The sequence below is a fragment of the Diabrotica virgifera genome, chromosome 2, assembly GCF_917563875.1.
Source record: "Diabrotica virgifera virgifera chromosome 2, PGI_DIABVI_V3a".
NCBI lineage: Eukaryota > Metazoa > Arthropoda > Insecta > Coleoptera > Chrysomelidae > Diabrotica > Diabrotica virgifera.
Window position 1 is genome coordinate 78,620,535 of NC_065444.1, and position 13,271 is coordinate 78,633,805.

At 33.3% G+C, this 13,271-nt stretch overlaps 1 protein-coding gene across 2 annotated transcripts in view; it reads left to right on the top strand.

Annotated features, from left to right (window-relative positions):
• The window catches only part of LOC114331051 (prolyl 3-hydroxylase OGFOD1), a 98,723-nt gene extending 96,914 nt beyond the window's left edge, over positions 1-1,809 (top strand). For both annotated transcript variants that reach the window (XM_050643816.1, XM_050643815.1), the window contains exon 7: positions 1,532-1,809. In XM_050643816.1, coding sequence (XP_050499773.1) covers positions 1,532-1,795 — 264 coding nt within the window. In that variant the 3' untranslated portion in view covers positions 1,796-1,809. The remainder of the gene's footprint in view (positions 1-1,531) is intronic.
• Positions 1,810-13,271: the final 11,462 nt, after the last annotated feature.

Here is a 13,271-nt window from a genome sequence, read left to right on the forward strand (position 1 = left end):
GTCTTTTTTAAGATGGTTCGGAAATATCAAGCGAATCCAAAACGTCACTGTGTATATATTGGAAACTACTATCATTACGAAAATCTCTGAGATTTTGCACCAGCTTTCGCATTCTATTTTTGGAATAAATAACGTCAGTTGACTAATTTTGAACAACAATTAATATCTTAAGCAAACCCTGTCTTAAAAATATTTAAAAGAATATTAAAAGAGTAATTATTTAATAAAGTTCTCAACCCGATTGCTTCACGGATCGAGGTATCGCCACTTTCAAAATCGTCGCCTTCGATAATAAAATCAAAAACTTCCAAAAGCTGTTCACGAAAATCTGCTACAGATACTAAAACAACCAGAGATAATCTGCTTAGTTAAAACTAACCTGAGATTTAAAATTTCATCGCGTCTGACAAACTGTTTGCTTTTTTTTTCGAAACAAATTTGTTCTAAACCAGTAATCCGTTTAGGTGAGCTAAACTGACAAGAAAAGACGATATTCTTTATTTTTTTACACGTATCATGCAAAACTAAATTCATTATATGCGCATAATAGTGAGTAAATAAAGCTTGTAATGCAGTAGTTTTAACTTTTGCCTGGAGACCATTCAATTCACCACACATCACAGCAACGCCGTCATAAGATTGCCCCAGTTTGCGCTAACAATTTATTTTTCATATCAAAAAATTTTAATCTGTTATTTAAAACACCAAAAATATATTTTGCCTTATTGCTTTTACTCACGTCTCTAAAACCTAAAAACCTCTCATAAATATTACCACGTAACGCGTATCGAACAACAATAATTGATAATTGTGAATGACATGATAATCAGAATGACATGATTCAATAACGTTATTCAAAATGTAACTATTTGATTATATGTATTAGTTCATTCTGTATTACGAATACACTTCGAATCAGAAAGTAAATATTTCTAAAACAATAATTTTATTAATTCTCTATAATTACTTTGATTTTTAACAAATGCTTCGATCCATCATGTCCACTAAATGATAATTCCTGACAACTTAAAAAAAATACAATATCAACTAAACGACGTGATTATTTTTGACAATTTCTGCCGATGCGATGCCTCCAAATGAAACACCGACCGGCAGATCGGTGATGTGCCGTACCTGCCGCTTAAATGCCTACAGAGAGAATGCATGTTCGCTTGCTCATCGACTTGTTATTTAGTTGAGTTTTACGTGTAAATCATCAAGCTACGAATGAGTTGGGCTCGGCTAGCCGAAAAGTCAGATGAATGGCTCGGATCATTCATTTTTTGAGAAGTCTGTTATGCGCAGGGATCACTTAATGCTCAGATTGATCAAATCCTTTTAAAAACCATGAATAAAATTTAGTCTGTATTATCTGACAGATTTTTTTTACTTCACAGATACAAGTATTAAAAAAATTTATATCTATAAATGTGTGGGTCGGCACTGCCGACCCTGCCGACCCCGACCGGCCGCCACTGATTGTAGTGCCTTAACGATCCCTTTTAAGTGATTCCGTTTTCTCTTGTTTCAGTTACTATCCGATTTTGACTGGGACGAAACAATCGAGCTGGACTTGATCGTTTATTTCGGCTGCGAGAAATCATCTGACGTAATAGGAGCCAGGACCCAGTACGTTACGATCGAAGACGAAATTCAGAACGCGCTAATCACGCTAGAGCCCGAAGAGAACAATTTAAACGTTGTGTACAGAGATACCGCCAGATTTACCAAATATTTTAGTAAACAAAGCAAGTGTAAAAAATTTTATACGTTAGTTTGTTCTTATTCCGAATAAGAAAAGTAAATATATTTGTGTTTTTTATTCCATAAAGAAGAAGAAGCTTCGAGAGCTAGGATAAGTTGTCAACGAAAACATTTCGTTTATAAATTCGCAAAAGTGTGTGTGTTATTGCGTTGTATTCGATTGCAGATTTATCGATGTATTCTTATGTAGTTTTTTCTTCTGAATCCAAATCTGAAAACGGCATTTCGATATTTCTAACCGTCTTCGAGATAATCGACCTCAAAGTCTAAAATGTGACGTCACAATCGTTTTATTTTCTTCCGACACACTACACGTCCAGCTGAAATCGTTGCTATTAAGTAGGCTAGGTTTTTAATCTCGATTTGTTAAGCAAAGCATAGGTTATTTACATTTGAGTTTGACACTTCGTGAATGTCAAACTAAATTTTAAATTAAGTATTAATAAAACGTCAATGACATTTGATAATGAATTTAATTATTATATAAAATAAATAATAAGATGTTCAAAAATACAATTTGAGTATATTTTAAAAGCAATAATTTATTAACAGCTTTAAAAAGGTTTATACGAGTATACGGCCTCCCCTTTATGATAAATGGACTGTTCCATCTGCTATGAAATTAAAATATAGTCAGTTCGCTAAACTCGACACAACTGGCTAGTGATTTTAGTAGGTAATTTATTTGTTATTTGCGAATTTTGCTAAAATTGGCAAAATTACTAATTATTTAGTATTTATTAACTAATTAGTAATTAGTAATCATTTTTTTTGCCCAATTGGCAAAATTATTGACTAAAATCACTAGCCAGTTGTGTCTGAGTTTAGCGAACCGACAATATATGAAATAATATTGTTTGGTATAAAAAACTATGGTCTGATATGTTCAATTACATCCTTCTAATGGAAAAAAATATTTGAAGATTTTTCTCAAATTATGGATACCAACAACATTTTCATTTATAATTCTTTTATTTTTAATTTTACGAAGAAAAGTTATTCTTCATAAAAAGCTCTTCATGTTATAAGATTTATGATGCAACCATCATATATAAAATTTTATTAATTTTATACGAGGTATATAAAAAATATGAATTTCGATCAAGAGTAAAAACTACCTTTATAGTGCATAACATTTAAATTAGAATGATATAATTACACATTAAAACATAATTATTAATTCTAAACTACTTTTCATAATAGCAATTTTCCATATTATGAATTAAAATACGTAAATAACCAAAGTTTTCGTTATGATAATGCTCGCATTTTCAGCTTGTTGTTTCATGAGTTTAAGAATATATGAACCATGCAGTATGATTCTGATCAGGATTAGGAAGGATAAAAATTGGTTGACAACCATCTAACGTATGTCCTAAAAGTTTTGGCACAAAATATTTATCGATTTTTTTTGTTAATGAAGAAATTTATTTAAACACTAACTAGTTATGATAAATTACAGTTGAATGCTTAACTAATCTATACTATCAAATTATATGGAGTGGCCCATTCTTCTCTACTAGACGCAAATTTCTACGAATGTCTTTTATGAGGTCCTGGGCGGAATTCAGATCAATTTCTCTTAAGCCGGATTTATAAACGGTCATAAACATAATTTTAGTCTTTAACCGTAATCTTATTATATAAGCATAATGTTGAAAGTTAATAAATAAATGTACCCTTTTAAAAGCATCCATAATACATAAAACATAAATTTAGTCCTTAAAACGCGACCTTCAAATTTGGTAACTTTCAACATTTATAAATTAAGTATTAAACATTATGGAATTGTTGGAATATGCGCATGCGTTGGTAGAATCATCTGCTGTTTCAGAGATCATACCATACATCGCTGGTACCTATGATTAATGTGATTCGTAATACATTTCCAGTGATAATAATAACTCTTTGACAAGTGTTGGCGATACAATTTTTTTGTATATGCGTGTCCGCGAAGATTATAACTCCCAAAATATTTATAACGAAAAGATTTAGTTCATAATAGATGCCGACGAAAACAATTATTTCCCTTTCTGTTTCTGTTTCTGCTGTCGAAAACAATTATTTCTGAGAACTTTTTAGTAATTATAATTTTCGTGGACCCACAAACAGAAATAATATTTTTTGCTCCTCAAAAAATAAATTTTTTCGTTAACACTTTATTAGGGATTATAATTTTCACAATCATATAATCGAAAATAATATTTTTTTTGGCGTTCATTGAAAGTTCTATTCTTAACGGCATTTTTCGGAGTTACACTTTTCGTAGGCGGCGGCGACATAACCCTACTATTTTAATGTTTTTGGAGCGAATTCAATGTCGTATTGTTTTCGTAATTATTATTTCGTGTTAAATTAAAAAATATGAGTGGATCTGCGATTCCGTTAGAAGAGGAAGGTTTTGTAAATATGGTGGAGCAATATCAAAAATGTAAAGAGTATAAAGATAGGATCACAAAAGAAAATGCATGGCAGTCCATTGCTGTGATATTGGAAGCCAGGGGTAAGTTTTTCATCTTTTTTTTTGGAGAAACTTTTAATGCAACTAGTATGATTTTTCAGTAAAAGAATGTCAAGAACTTTGGGAATATTTGCGAACAAAACTTATTTGCGAGAAAGAAACAAAAGAAATAAAATAAAAACAGGTTCTGCTTCTCAAACCAATACATGGACCCTATATGACAGGATGGGATTCTTTGCAAAAGGAATTCAGACCAGAAGGTAATATTTAGGTAAGAGTATTAGAGAACTATCTCACTATATATAGTTAACTATTTTGGAACCAAGAGCAATATACTATTTCAAAAGACTGACCATGAATAAAGTTCATGGTCAGAAATGCTTGTGGACGATGAGGGTATTCTTTCGTCTGTTCTCACAGAAAATACTCTGAGGTAGACGAGGATATTTTAAACGAGTCAGGGCAAGAAGGAACTTCAGAATCAGACTGTGTGTCATTACCGAAAACAACGACACAGTTACTATGCACGCCTAAAGTCACAAATGAAGCAATTGGCAATCTCAGGGTTAAAAAAAATATATAAAAAGTAAAGGAAAAAATGAGGTATCAATTGATAAACTTGTCAATACTTGCACAATTCTAGGCCGGAATATAGAATAAATTCTAACTAATAACGATACCGACCAAGAAGACTACCTTTTTGCCATGGCGCTTATGCAGGAAGTGAAAAAAATTCCAAACGATAGTGAAAAGATTAAACTAAAGGCATCGTTTTTTATGCCAAAAGCTGGTGTGGTGGATAAATATTCCTAATATGTTTAAAACATAAATAATTAAAAAACTTTAAATCAGAATTCCATATTTATTTATTTCAATTCCTACAGGAGTTATCCCAGTTTTTAGGTATTTAAATTTTAGTACAATTTAGGTACAATACAAAATACAAAGCTGCACTTTAAAGGAAAAATATTTCATGTAAATGGTTTGTTCTTATATTTTGGTTCGTCCACATAAGTAGGAATAACAATTTTTAATTTTCTTGTTTTTGTAAAGAATATTTTAATTCATTTTCTTTTCAATATTATGGGACACCCCGTATATACGAGTAGGCCAATACCTAATTCAGTGAGTATGTATTAATTTTTATCATTATTTTCAAGTAAAAACCTTAAAGTTTTTTGTATGTAATTACCTGCCTACTCGCCTCATTTTAAAAAGACAATTCGCCAACCAACTCTCTTGGTTAACAGTCACTTACAATTATTCCGAAAAGTGTATAGAAACTCAATATAGTCCTCGCGAGTGATTTATACTACTCAGCAATAGCAGTACGAAAAATAGCAGGCCTGCTCCAGCTTGTGCAACGAGAAATGACAAGGTAGGAAATATTTTTATTACAATTTACTTTAAGGTCTGGTTTTTTTACTGTAATTTTTTTTATTCTATTTTAAATTCACCCTATGCTAAACAGTCCACTAATAAAGCTCTCACTGAGTTAGTAGTCTCCTCCAAGATGATTTATTGGTCCTTCGAGCCGGATAGATCTATTTTCTATATTTTTTTCTTGCATTTTTCATTTTTCTAAGAGGGTAATATAGTCGGGGAAAGTTTCTTTTAAACCTGAATTGTTTGATTTTATTGTCATACTTTGCTAATTTACAAAGATCAGAATCAAATTCAGGTTATTTAACCGCATTTCCTTTGACTTTATTTTTTTGTTATTCTTTAACATAAGGCGATAAAATATTCTTTACAAAATTAAAATCACGTATCAATTAGTAAATTGGTTTTTTGTTTGTGCCGATCGTTAGTGGTACCTATACCTCAGTTAATGTTGTTTTTTAAGTAAAAAAGGAACACATTAATGTAAAAGTAATTATTATTAAATTGTCAACGTCGGCCAATAGACAAATTTTGTTATAATAATTATTATACAGGTTGACTCTATTATAGATGAAACTGTGTGTTTATTTTACACAGTAATTTTTATTTAAAGGGTTTATGTTTTACAATTATTTTTTGTCTATAAATATTCAAATAGCAGAGGACATAGTTTTCTATTTTATTAGCACAAAGTTCGGTTGTATTTTATTAATTTTCGTGTGGTGAACCTATTTTATTTCCTAACGCTAATTTCATATTTTTCTAAATTTATTAATTCTACATTTAAATTTACAAAATGGCAGATAAAATTAAAAAATATCAATCTTTAAGACAAGTTGAAGTGCAACAAATGACTGAAATTCATGATGTTGCTTTAAAGGTAGCTGCTGACGATAAGAATTTTTACCCGGTTTTGGAAGTTATGTATGAAGGATTGGAAAAAATTCGTGACAATTTTTATGATCTTCATAATAAAATAATTATGTTAGTTTCTGAGCAAGATAATGAGGACGCGCTATTTAAAGTCGAAGATGATTGCCGTAGTAATTTTGACAAATTATATTATAAAATTAAATTAACATACGTGCAAGCCTTTAGAAAATCTTCAACATCAAGTCAGCAAACTACATCAACTTCACAGTCTCAAAATCCTTTACCTATAAATTATTTTAATTTACCGAAACCGGAATTGCCATCTTTCAGTGGAAAAATAACTGAATTTAGAAGTTTTATAGATCAGTTGGATGCTCACGTTCATACTCTTACTTACTTACGACCAATTGACAAATTTAATTTGTTACTATCGTGTTTAAAGGGTGCAGCGCGCGATGCTGTGGATCATATTGACATCACAGCAAACAATTATCCAATTGCCTATGATCTGCTTTGTGAAAGGTTTAATAATGTTAGGGTAATCGCTGCCAATTTATGGAATAACCTTGAAAGTTCACCACAACTGACTTCAGAAGATCCAAAAGAACTACGCAAGTTGTTAGATACATTTTCGAAAAATGTGGCATCTCTAAATAAGCTAGGACTACCCACAGTACATTGGGATTTTATACTTGTTCAAATGATTTTAAAACGATTAACTGTTTCTTTAGTAACACGTTTTGAGCTTTTTCATAATAATTCAACCATCCCAAGCTATAAAAAACTGATTGATTTTTTAAATCAAAGTTGTCTCGCTTTAGATAATATTGATTTTCACACTAAACCAAAATCTAACTTTTCTAAAAAACCTAATTCTTCCAAATCTACATCATTGCTTGCTCAAACAGAACCTGAACCAAAATGTTCTATCTGTAAAACTAATGATACCCATGCCATTCATAAATGCTCCGTTTTTTTGGCAAAGTCTCCTGTAGATCGATTTCAATTAATAAAAAAGAACAAGATGTGTATTAACTGTCTTGGATCACATCGTTCTAGCCTATGCAAATCTACATGGACTTGTCACTCGTGCCATAAAAAACATCATACACTACTTTGCTTCTCCTCTTCTAAGAAAGAAGAGAATGTTCAAGATTCGGCGGCATCCACTTTAAATTCAACGACTGGATCATCCGTTTCTGTGTGTTTTTCTTCCGCTGATAAAAGTACTTTGCTTTCCACTGCATTTATTGAGGTGCTTGATTGTCACGGTAACTACCAACCTGTTAGGTGTCTGTTAGATTCGGGAAGCATGACGTCCTTCATCTGTCAAAAGACCCTTAGGCGTTTAGGTTTACGTCCCATGAAAACTTCAGCTAACATCCAAGGATTAGGTTCTATGCAGTCGAACACTAATTTAGGTGGGGTTACCATTTCTTTTAAACCATTACGTAAATCTTCTCCTATTTTGACAACCGATCCGTTAGTCTTGACAAAAATATGTGAGGATCAGCCTTTATGTAATTTAGAAGTTAATACTTGGCCCCATATTGCTAATTTAAAGTTAGCAGATGATAACTTCTTTCGTAGAGGATCCATAGACATTCTTTTAGGAGCTGATGTATTCTGTACAATTCTTTTGGATGGATTAATACTATATTTGGCTATGTGCTTATGGGAAAAGTAAATATTTCAAAGGCACCTACTCTATTTTGCCAAGTTGAAGATACGGTTTCTTTGGATCAGCAAATAAAGAAATTCTGGGAATTAGAAGCAGTCCCTGAAGTTTTTTGCTTAGCTCCTGATGACGCTAAAGTGGAAAATATGTTTATGAATACTTATACGCGTGAACAATCAGGACGCTTTGAAGTAGATCTACCTTTTAAGGAAGAAAATCCTGTCTTTCCTAATATTAGATCACTTGCTCTTAGTAGGTTTTATTCATTAGAAAGAAGGCTTCAAAAATCTCCTGAACTTTATGACCAATACCGCACCTTTATGAAGGAATTTGTTGAGCTCGGTCACATGGAACCTGTCCCATTGAATAACTTCGATTCACCTTATGTTTACTATTTATCGCATCATTGTGTTTTAAGACCTGAAAGTCTAACAAGTAAATTAAGGGTCGTTTTTAATGGTTCCGGGCATCTTCCAAATCAACCCTCACTCAATGACAAATTATTCACTGGTCCTAAGCTTCAGACTGACATCTGTACAATTTTAATTAATTTTCGATTGCATGGTTATGTAATTACGGCCGATATTTCTAAAATGTATAGGCAAATTTTAATTAATCCTACTCAAACAGATTATCAAAGAGTACTTTGGCGTTCTAATAATTCTGAACCTGTTCGAGATCTTCGTATCAACAGAGTTGTTTATGGTCTCTCTTGTTCTCCTTATCTTGCTATTAGATGTCTACATCAGTTGGCTAATGATGACGGGGATTCGTTTCCTCTAGCAGCCGAGGCACTTAAAACTGGAACCTACGTTGATGATATCGTTTCTTCCTGTCCTAGTTTCGAAAATGCCTTAGCACTAAGAGACGAACTTATTGCCTTACTTGCCAAAGGAGGTTTTGAGTTGAAAAAATGGTCCAGTAATGTACCCGATTTATTGAAAGGATTAGCTGTATCAGATTTAGCAATAAAACCTCTTACATTTAATGATGATATTTCGTCCAAAACACTTAAAGTATTAGGGTTGGAATGGGACGCTTCTTCGGATACATTTGCTTTTAAAGTTCAAGTTTTAGACTCTTCTTGTACAAAACGTCATCTTTTGTCCAATTTAGCAAAAATATTTGATCCTCTTGGATTTTTATCTCCAATAACATTTCTAATTAAACACCTTATTCAAAGAATATGGACTCAAAAGATTGGTTGGGATGATGCTCCATCAAAAGAAATTATCCGTTTGTGGAAAAAATACATTGATGATGTAGCATATTTGAGTAAATTAAATTTACCTCGTCGTTTATTAATTGACGATATTTTACGCTTAGAAGTTCACTGTTTTGGTGACGCTAGCGAGAAAGGTTACTGCGCTGTCTTGTACTTTCGATGCTTATCACCTTCAGGCCAACCTTTTGTTTCTTTTGTTATAGCTAAATCTAAGGTCGCACCCATTAATAAGGGACTTACTATTCCAAGATTAGAATTGTCTGCTGCGGTTTTAGTGGCTCGACTAGTCTCCTTTGTTTCTTCTGTTATTAAAGATAAAGTAGAAATCAAGGAAATATACTGTTATTCTGATTCTGCTGTTACATTACGTTGGTTACAATCTTCCCCTCATCAGTGGAAAACTTTTGTGAGCAATAGAGTAGCTTATGTGCAGGAACGAGTAACTTCTTCATGTTGGCACTATGTTCCTTCTGAAGAAAATCCTGCTGACATTGGTTCAAGGGGTTGCTTACCCTCTGAGTTAATTAACTGTTCCAAATGGTGGGTGGGGCCAACCTTCTTACAATCTGATCCGCTAACGTTCTTTGAACTTAATTCAAAGGAGTCTACTAATGTAAATTTGGAAGTGCGGACTGTCGTATTGATTGCTGAAATTCCCAATAATTTTTTAGATATTTTATTGGATCGTCATTCGTCTTTAAATAGGTGTGTTCGATGTTTGTGTTACATTATTCGTTTTTTCCATTATGTAACCAAAAACCGATATGGTAATCTGGAAATAGGTTGTTTAAGTTTATTGGAGCAACATAACTCCTTACTGGTTTTTGTTAAACGAACACAGCAGATCTTTTTTAATACTTTAATAAATTTTATCCAAGATAAACAGCTGCTTCCAAAAAATTTAAGAAAGCTTTCACCTTTTATCGATGCAAAGGGAATTCTACGTGTAGGTAGTCGCCTAGCTAATGCGCCCATTTCGTATGATCGCAAATTTCCGGCATTACTTCCTAACAGTTGTAAATTAACTGATATGATTATTGAATCTACTCATCTGCAATATCTACACGCCGGGCTTCAAACTGTTCAATACCTAATTTCTCAGCGTTTTTGGATTATATCTTCCAAACGAGCCATTCGTAGAGTACTGTCTAAATGTGTTAAATGTTTTAAGGTGAATCCTTTGTCTCCAGTTCCGTTAATGGGAAATCTACCGCTAGCTCGAATATCTCAACTAAAACCTTTCAGTAATGTTGGAGTTGATTTTGCGGGCCATTTTCCTATAAGAGCTTCCAAACTTCGAAAGTCTCAAACTCTTAAAGCGTATTTGTCGCTTTTTATTTGTTTCTCAACAAAAGCTCTTCATTTAGAGCTCGTATCTGATTTATCCACTGACGCGTTTTTAGCTGCGTTTAAGCGATTTGTCAGTCGTAGAGGCCGATGTCAACATGTTTATAGTGACAATGGCACTAACTTTGTTGGAGCCAGAGCAGAACACAGATTGGCATCACAAGCTGCTTCTCATGAATCTATTCAATGGCATCTCATTCCCCCTTCTTCTCCACACTTTGGAGGTTTATGGGAATCTAATATTAAGACGGTAAAGGGTCATTTAATTCGCACAATTGGAGAACAAGTACTAACTTTTGAAGAGTTATATACTATTTTTTCTCAAATTGAGGCCATCATGAATTCGAGGCCAATATGCCCGTTAAGTTCAGACCCAAACGATATTAGTGCGTTAACTCCAGGACATTTTTTGACCATGGAGCCTTTGAGTGCTCCGCCCGAAGAAACGTTGCTCGATGTTCCGCACAATCGGTTGAATCGTTGGCAATTATTAAATAAGTTGCACCAACAGATTTGGGAACGGTGGTCTAAGGAGTACCTCCAAACTCTTCATCAAAGGGCTAAATGGAATTCTCCGTCTCCAAACGTCCAACTAGGTACCTTAGTGGTAATCCGCCAAAATAATATTCCCCCGCTACAATGGCCTTTGGGCCGTATAATTGAGGTTCATCCTGGATCTGATGGTATAGTTAGAGTGGCCACAGTGAAAACTAATAGTGGTATATGTATATATAAACGCTCTATAGTAAAATTATGTCCTTTGCCTTTTGAGCCGTAACAATACTGCGTATTGTGGTGGGCGGTTGTGGTTCGTCCACATAAGTAGGAATAACAATTTTTAATTTTCTTGTTTTTGTAAAGAATATTTTAATTCATTTTTTCAATATTATGGGACACCCCGTATATACGAGTAGGCCAATACCTAATTCAGTGAGTATGTATTAATTTTTATCATTATTTTCAAGTAAAAACCTTAAAGTTTTTTGTATGTAATTACCTGCCTACTCGCCTCATTTTAAAAAGACAATTCGCCAACCAACTCTCTTGGTTAACAGTCACTTACAATTATTCCGAAAAGTGTATAGAAACTCAATATAGTCCTCGCGAATGATTTATACTACTCAGCAATAGCAGTACGAAAAATAGCAGGCCTGCTCCAGCTTGTGCAACGAGAAATGATAAGGTAGGAAATATTTTTATTACAATTTACTTTAAGGTCTGGTTTTTTTACTGTTATTTTTTTTATTCTATTTTAAATTCACCCTATGCTAAACAGTCCACTAATAAAGCTCTCACTGAGTTAGTAGTCTCCTCCAAGATGATTTATATTTATTATTATTAAAATATATACTGTCTCTTCTTCTTCTCAGGCAAAAGAAAATAAACATACAAAAGAAATAATACACCGGTAAGTTTACAAAGGTAAAAGGTCTATAAATCTGTGAAATAGGTATTTGGAAAAAACGTAGAACATTAACCAGGTATATTATACACAGGTGTAGAAAAAAATTTATTTAACTTTTTTCATATTTTGCTTGTGTATTAGTCCTTAAATTTTTGGTACTACTTAGCTTTAAAACGATGCACAAAATATTATATTTTATTCTCTTATAAGTGGTCTGGGATAGCACCACGATTAACATAATTCTCCTACCATGGAAGCCACCCTTCTCGTGAAATAAAATAATCTGTCAATCTCTCCCTTTGCAGTTTGGCACAATGTGTTGCATTGTTTGATCCAACCTTGTTTGACTGTTTTTAAAGAGTAGGGATCCTCTCTCCAAGTCCCAGGATGTAATAATCCATTACCATCCACATAATCGCCAAATCCAGTAGGGCAGGATCTCTTTCCAGAGTCAGGTGGCCTGCACAATTAGTTCGCTAACTTCTAATTCTGCCTGTATGGTACGACGTAAAATTTGCCACCTCTGACTTAATATACCGAAGGCATTTTCAATAGTTCTTCTTCCTCTACTAACTCTGTAATTAAAAATATTTTTTTCTCACCCAAATTGTTTCCTGCATATGGTCTTATTAAGTTTTGATGTAGAGGGAATGCAGAATCTGCAACAATATAAAGGTTTATTAGAAGATCTGTTTTGGGTAAGGTCTTTGGGGGAGGAGGATTTAAATTTCCATTTAGTAGTGCACATCCTAAAGCACTGGCTTTAAAAATGGCCGAATCATGGTTCGATCCAAAATCTCCAATATCCACCATTGTGAAACGGTAATTTGCATCACATGTGGCCATTAAAACAATACTAAAAGTTTTCTTGTAGTTGAAGTAAGTACTTCCAGATTTTGCTGGTGCTTTTATTGCAATGCGTTTACCGTCCACTGCCCCAATGCAGTTTGGTAAATTCCACTGCTTGTAATATTCCTCTGCTCTACTTTTCCATTCTTCAACTGTTGGGACTGGCAGGTGCGAGGGTGAAAGGACATTCCATAGTATTTCACAAGTATCTTTAATAATCTTATGTGCTGTCGTTTTGCCTATTCTGTGATTCCATGCGATTTCTTGCATTGAACAGCCTTCTGCT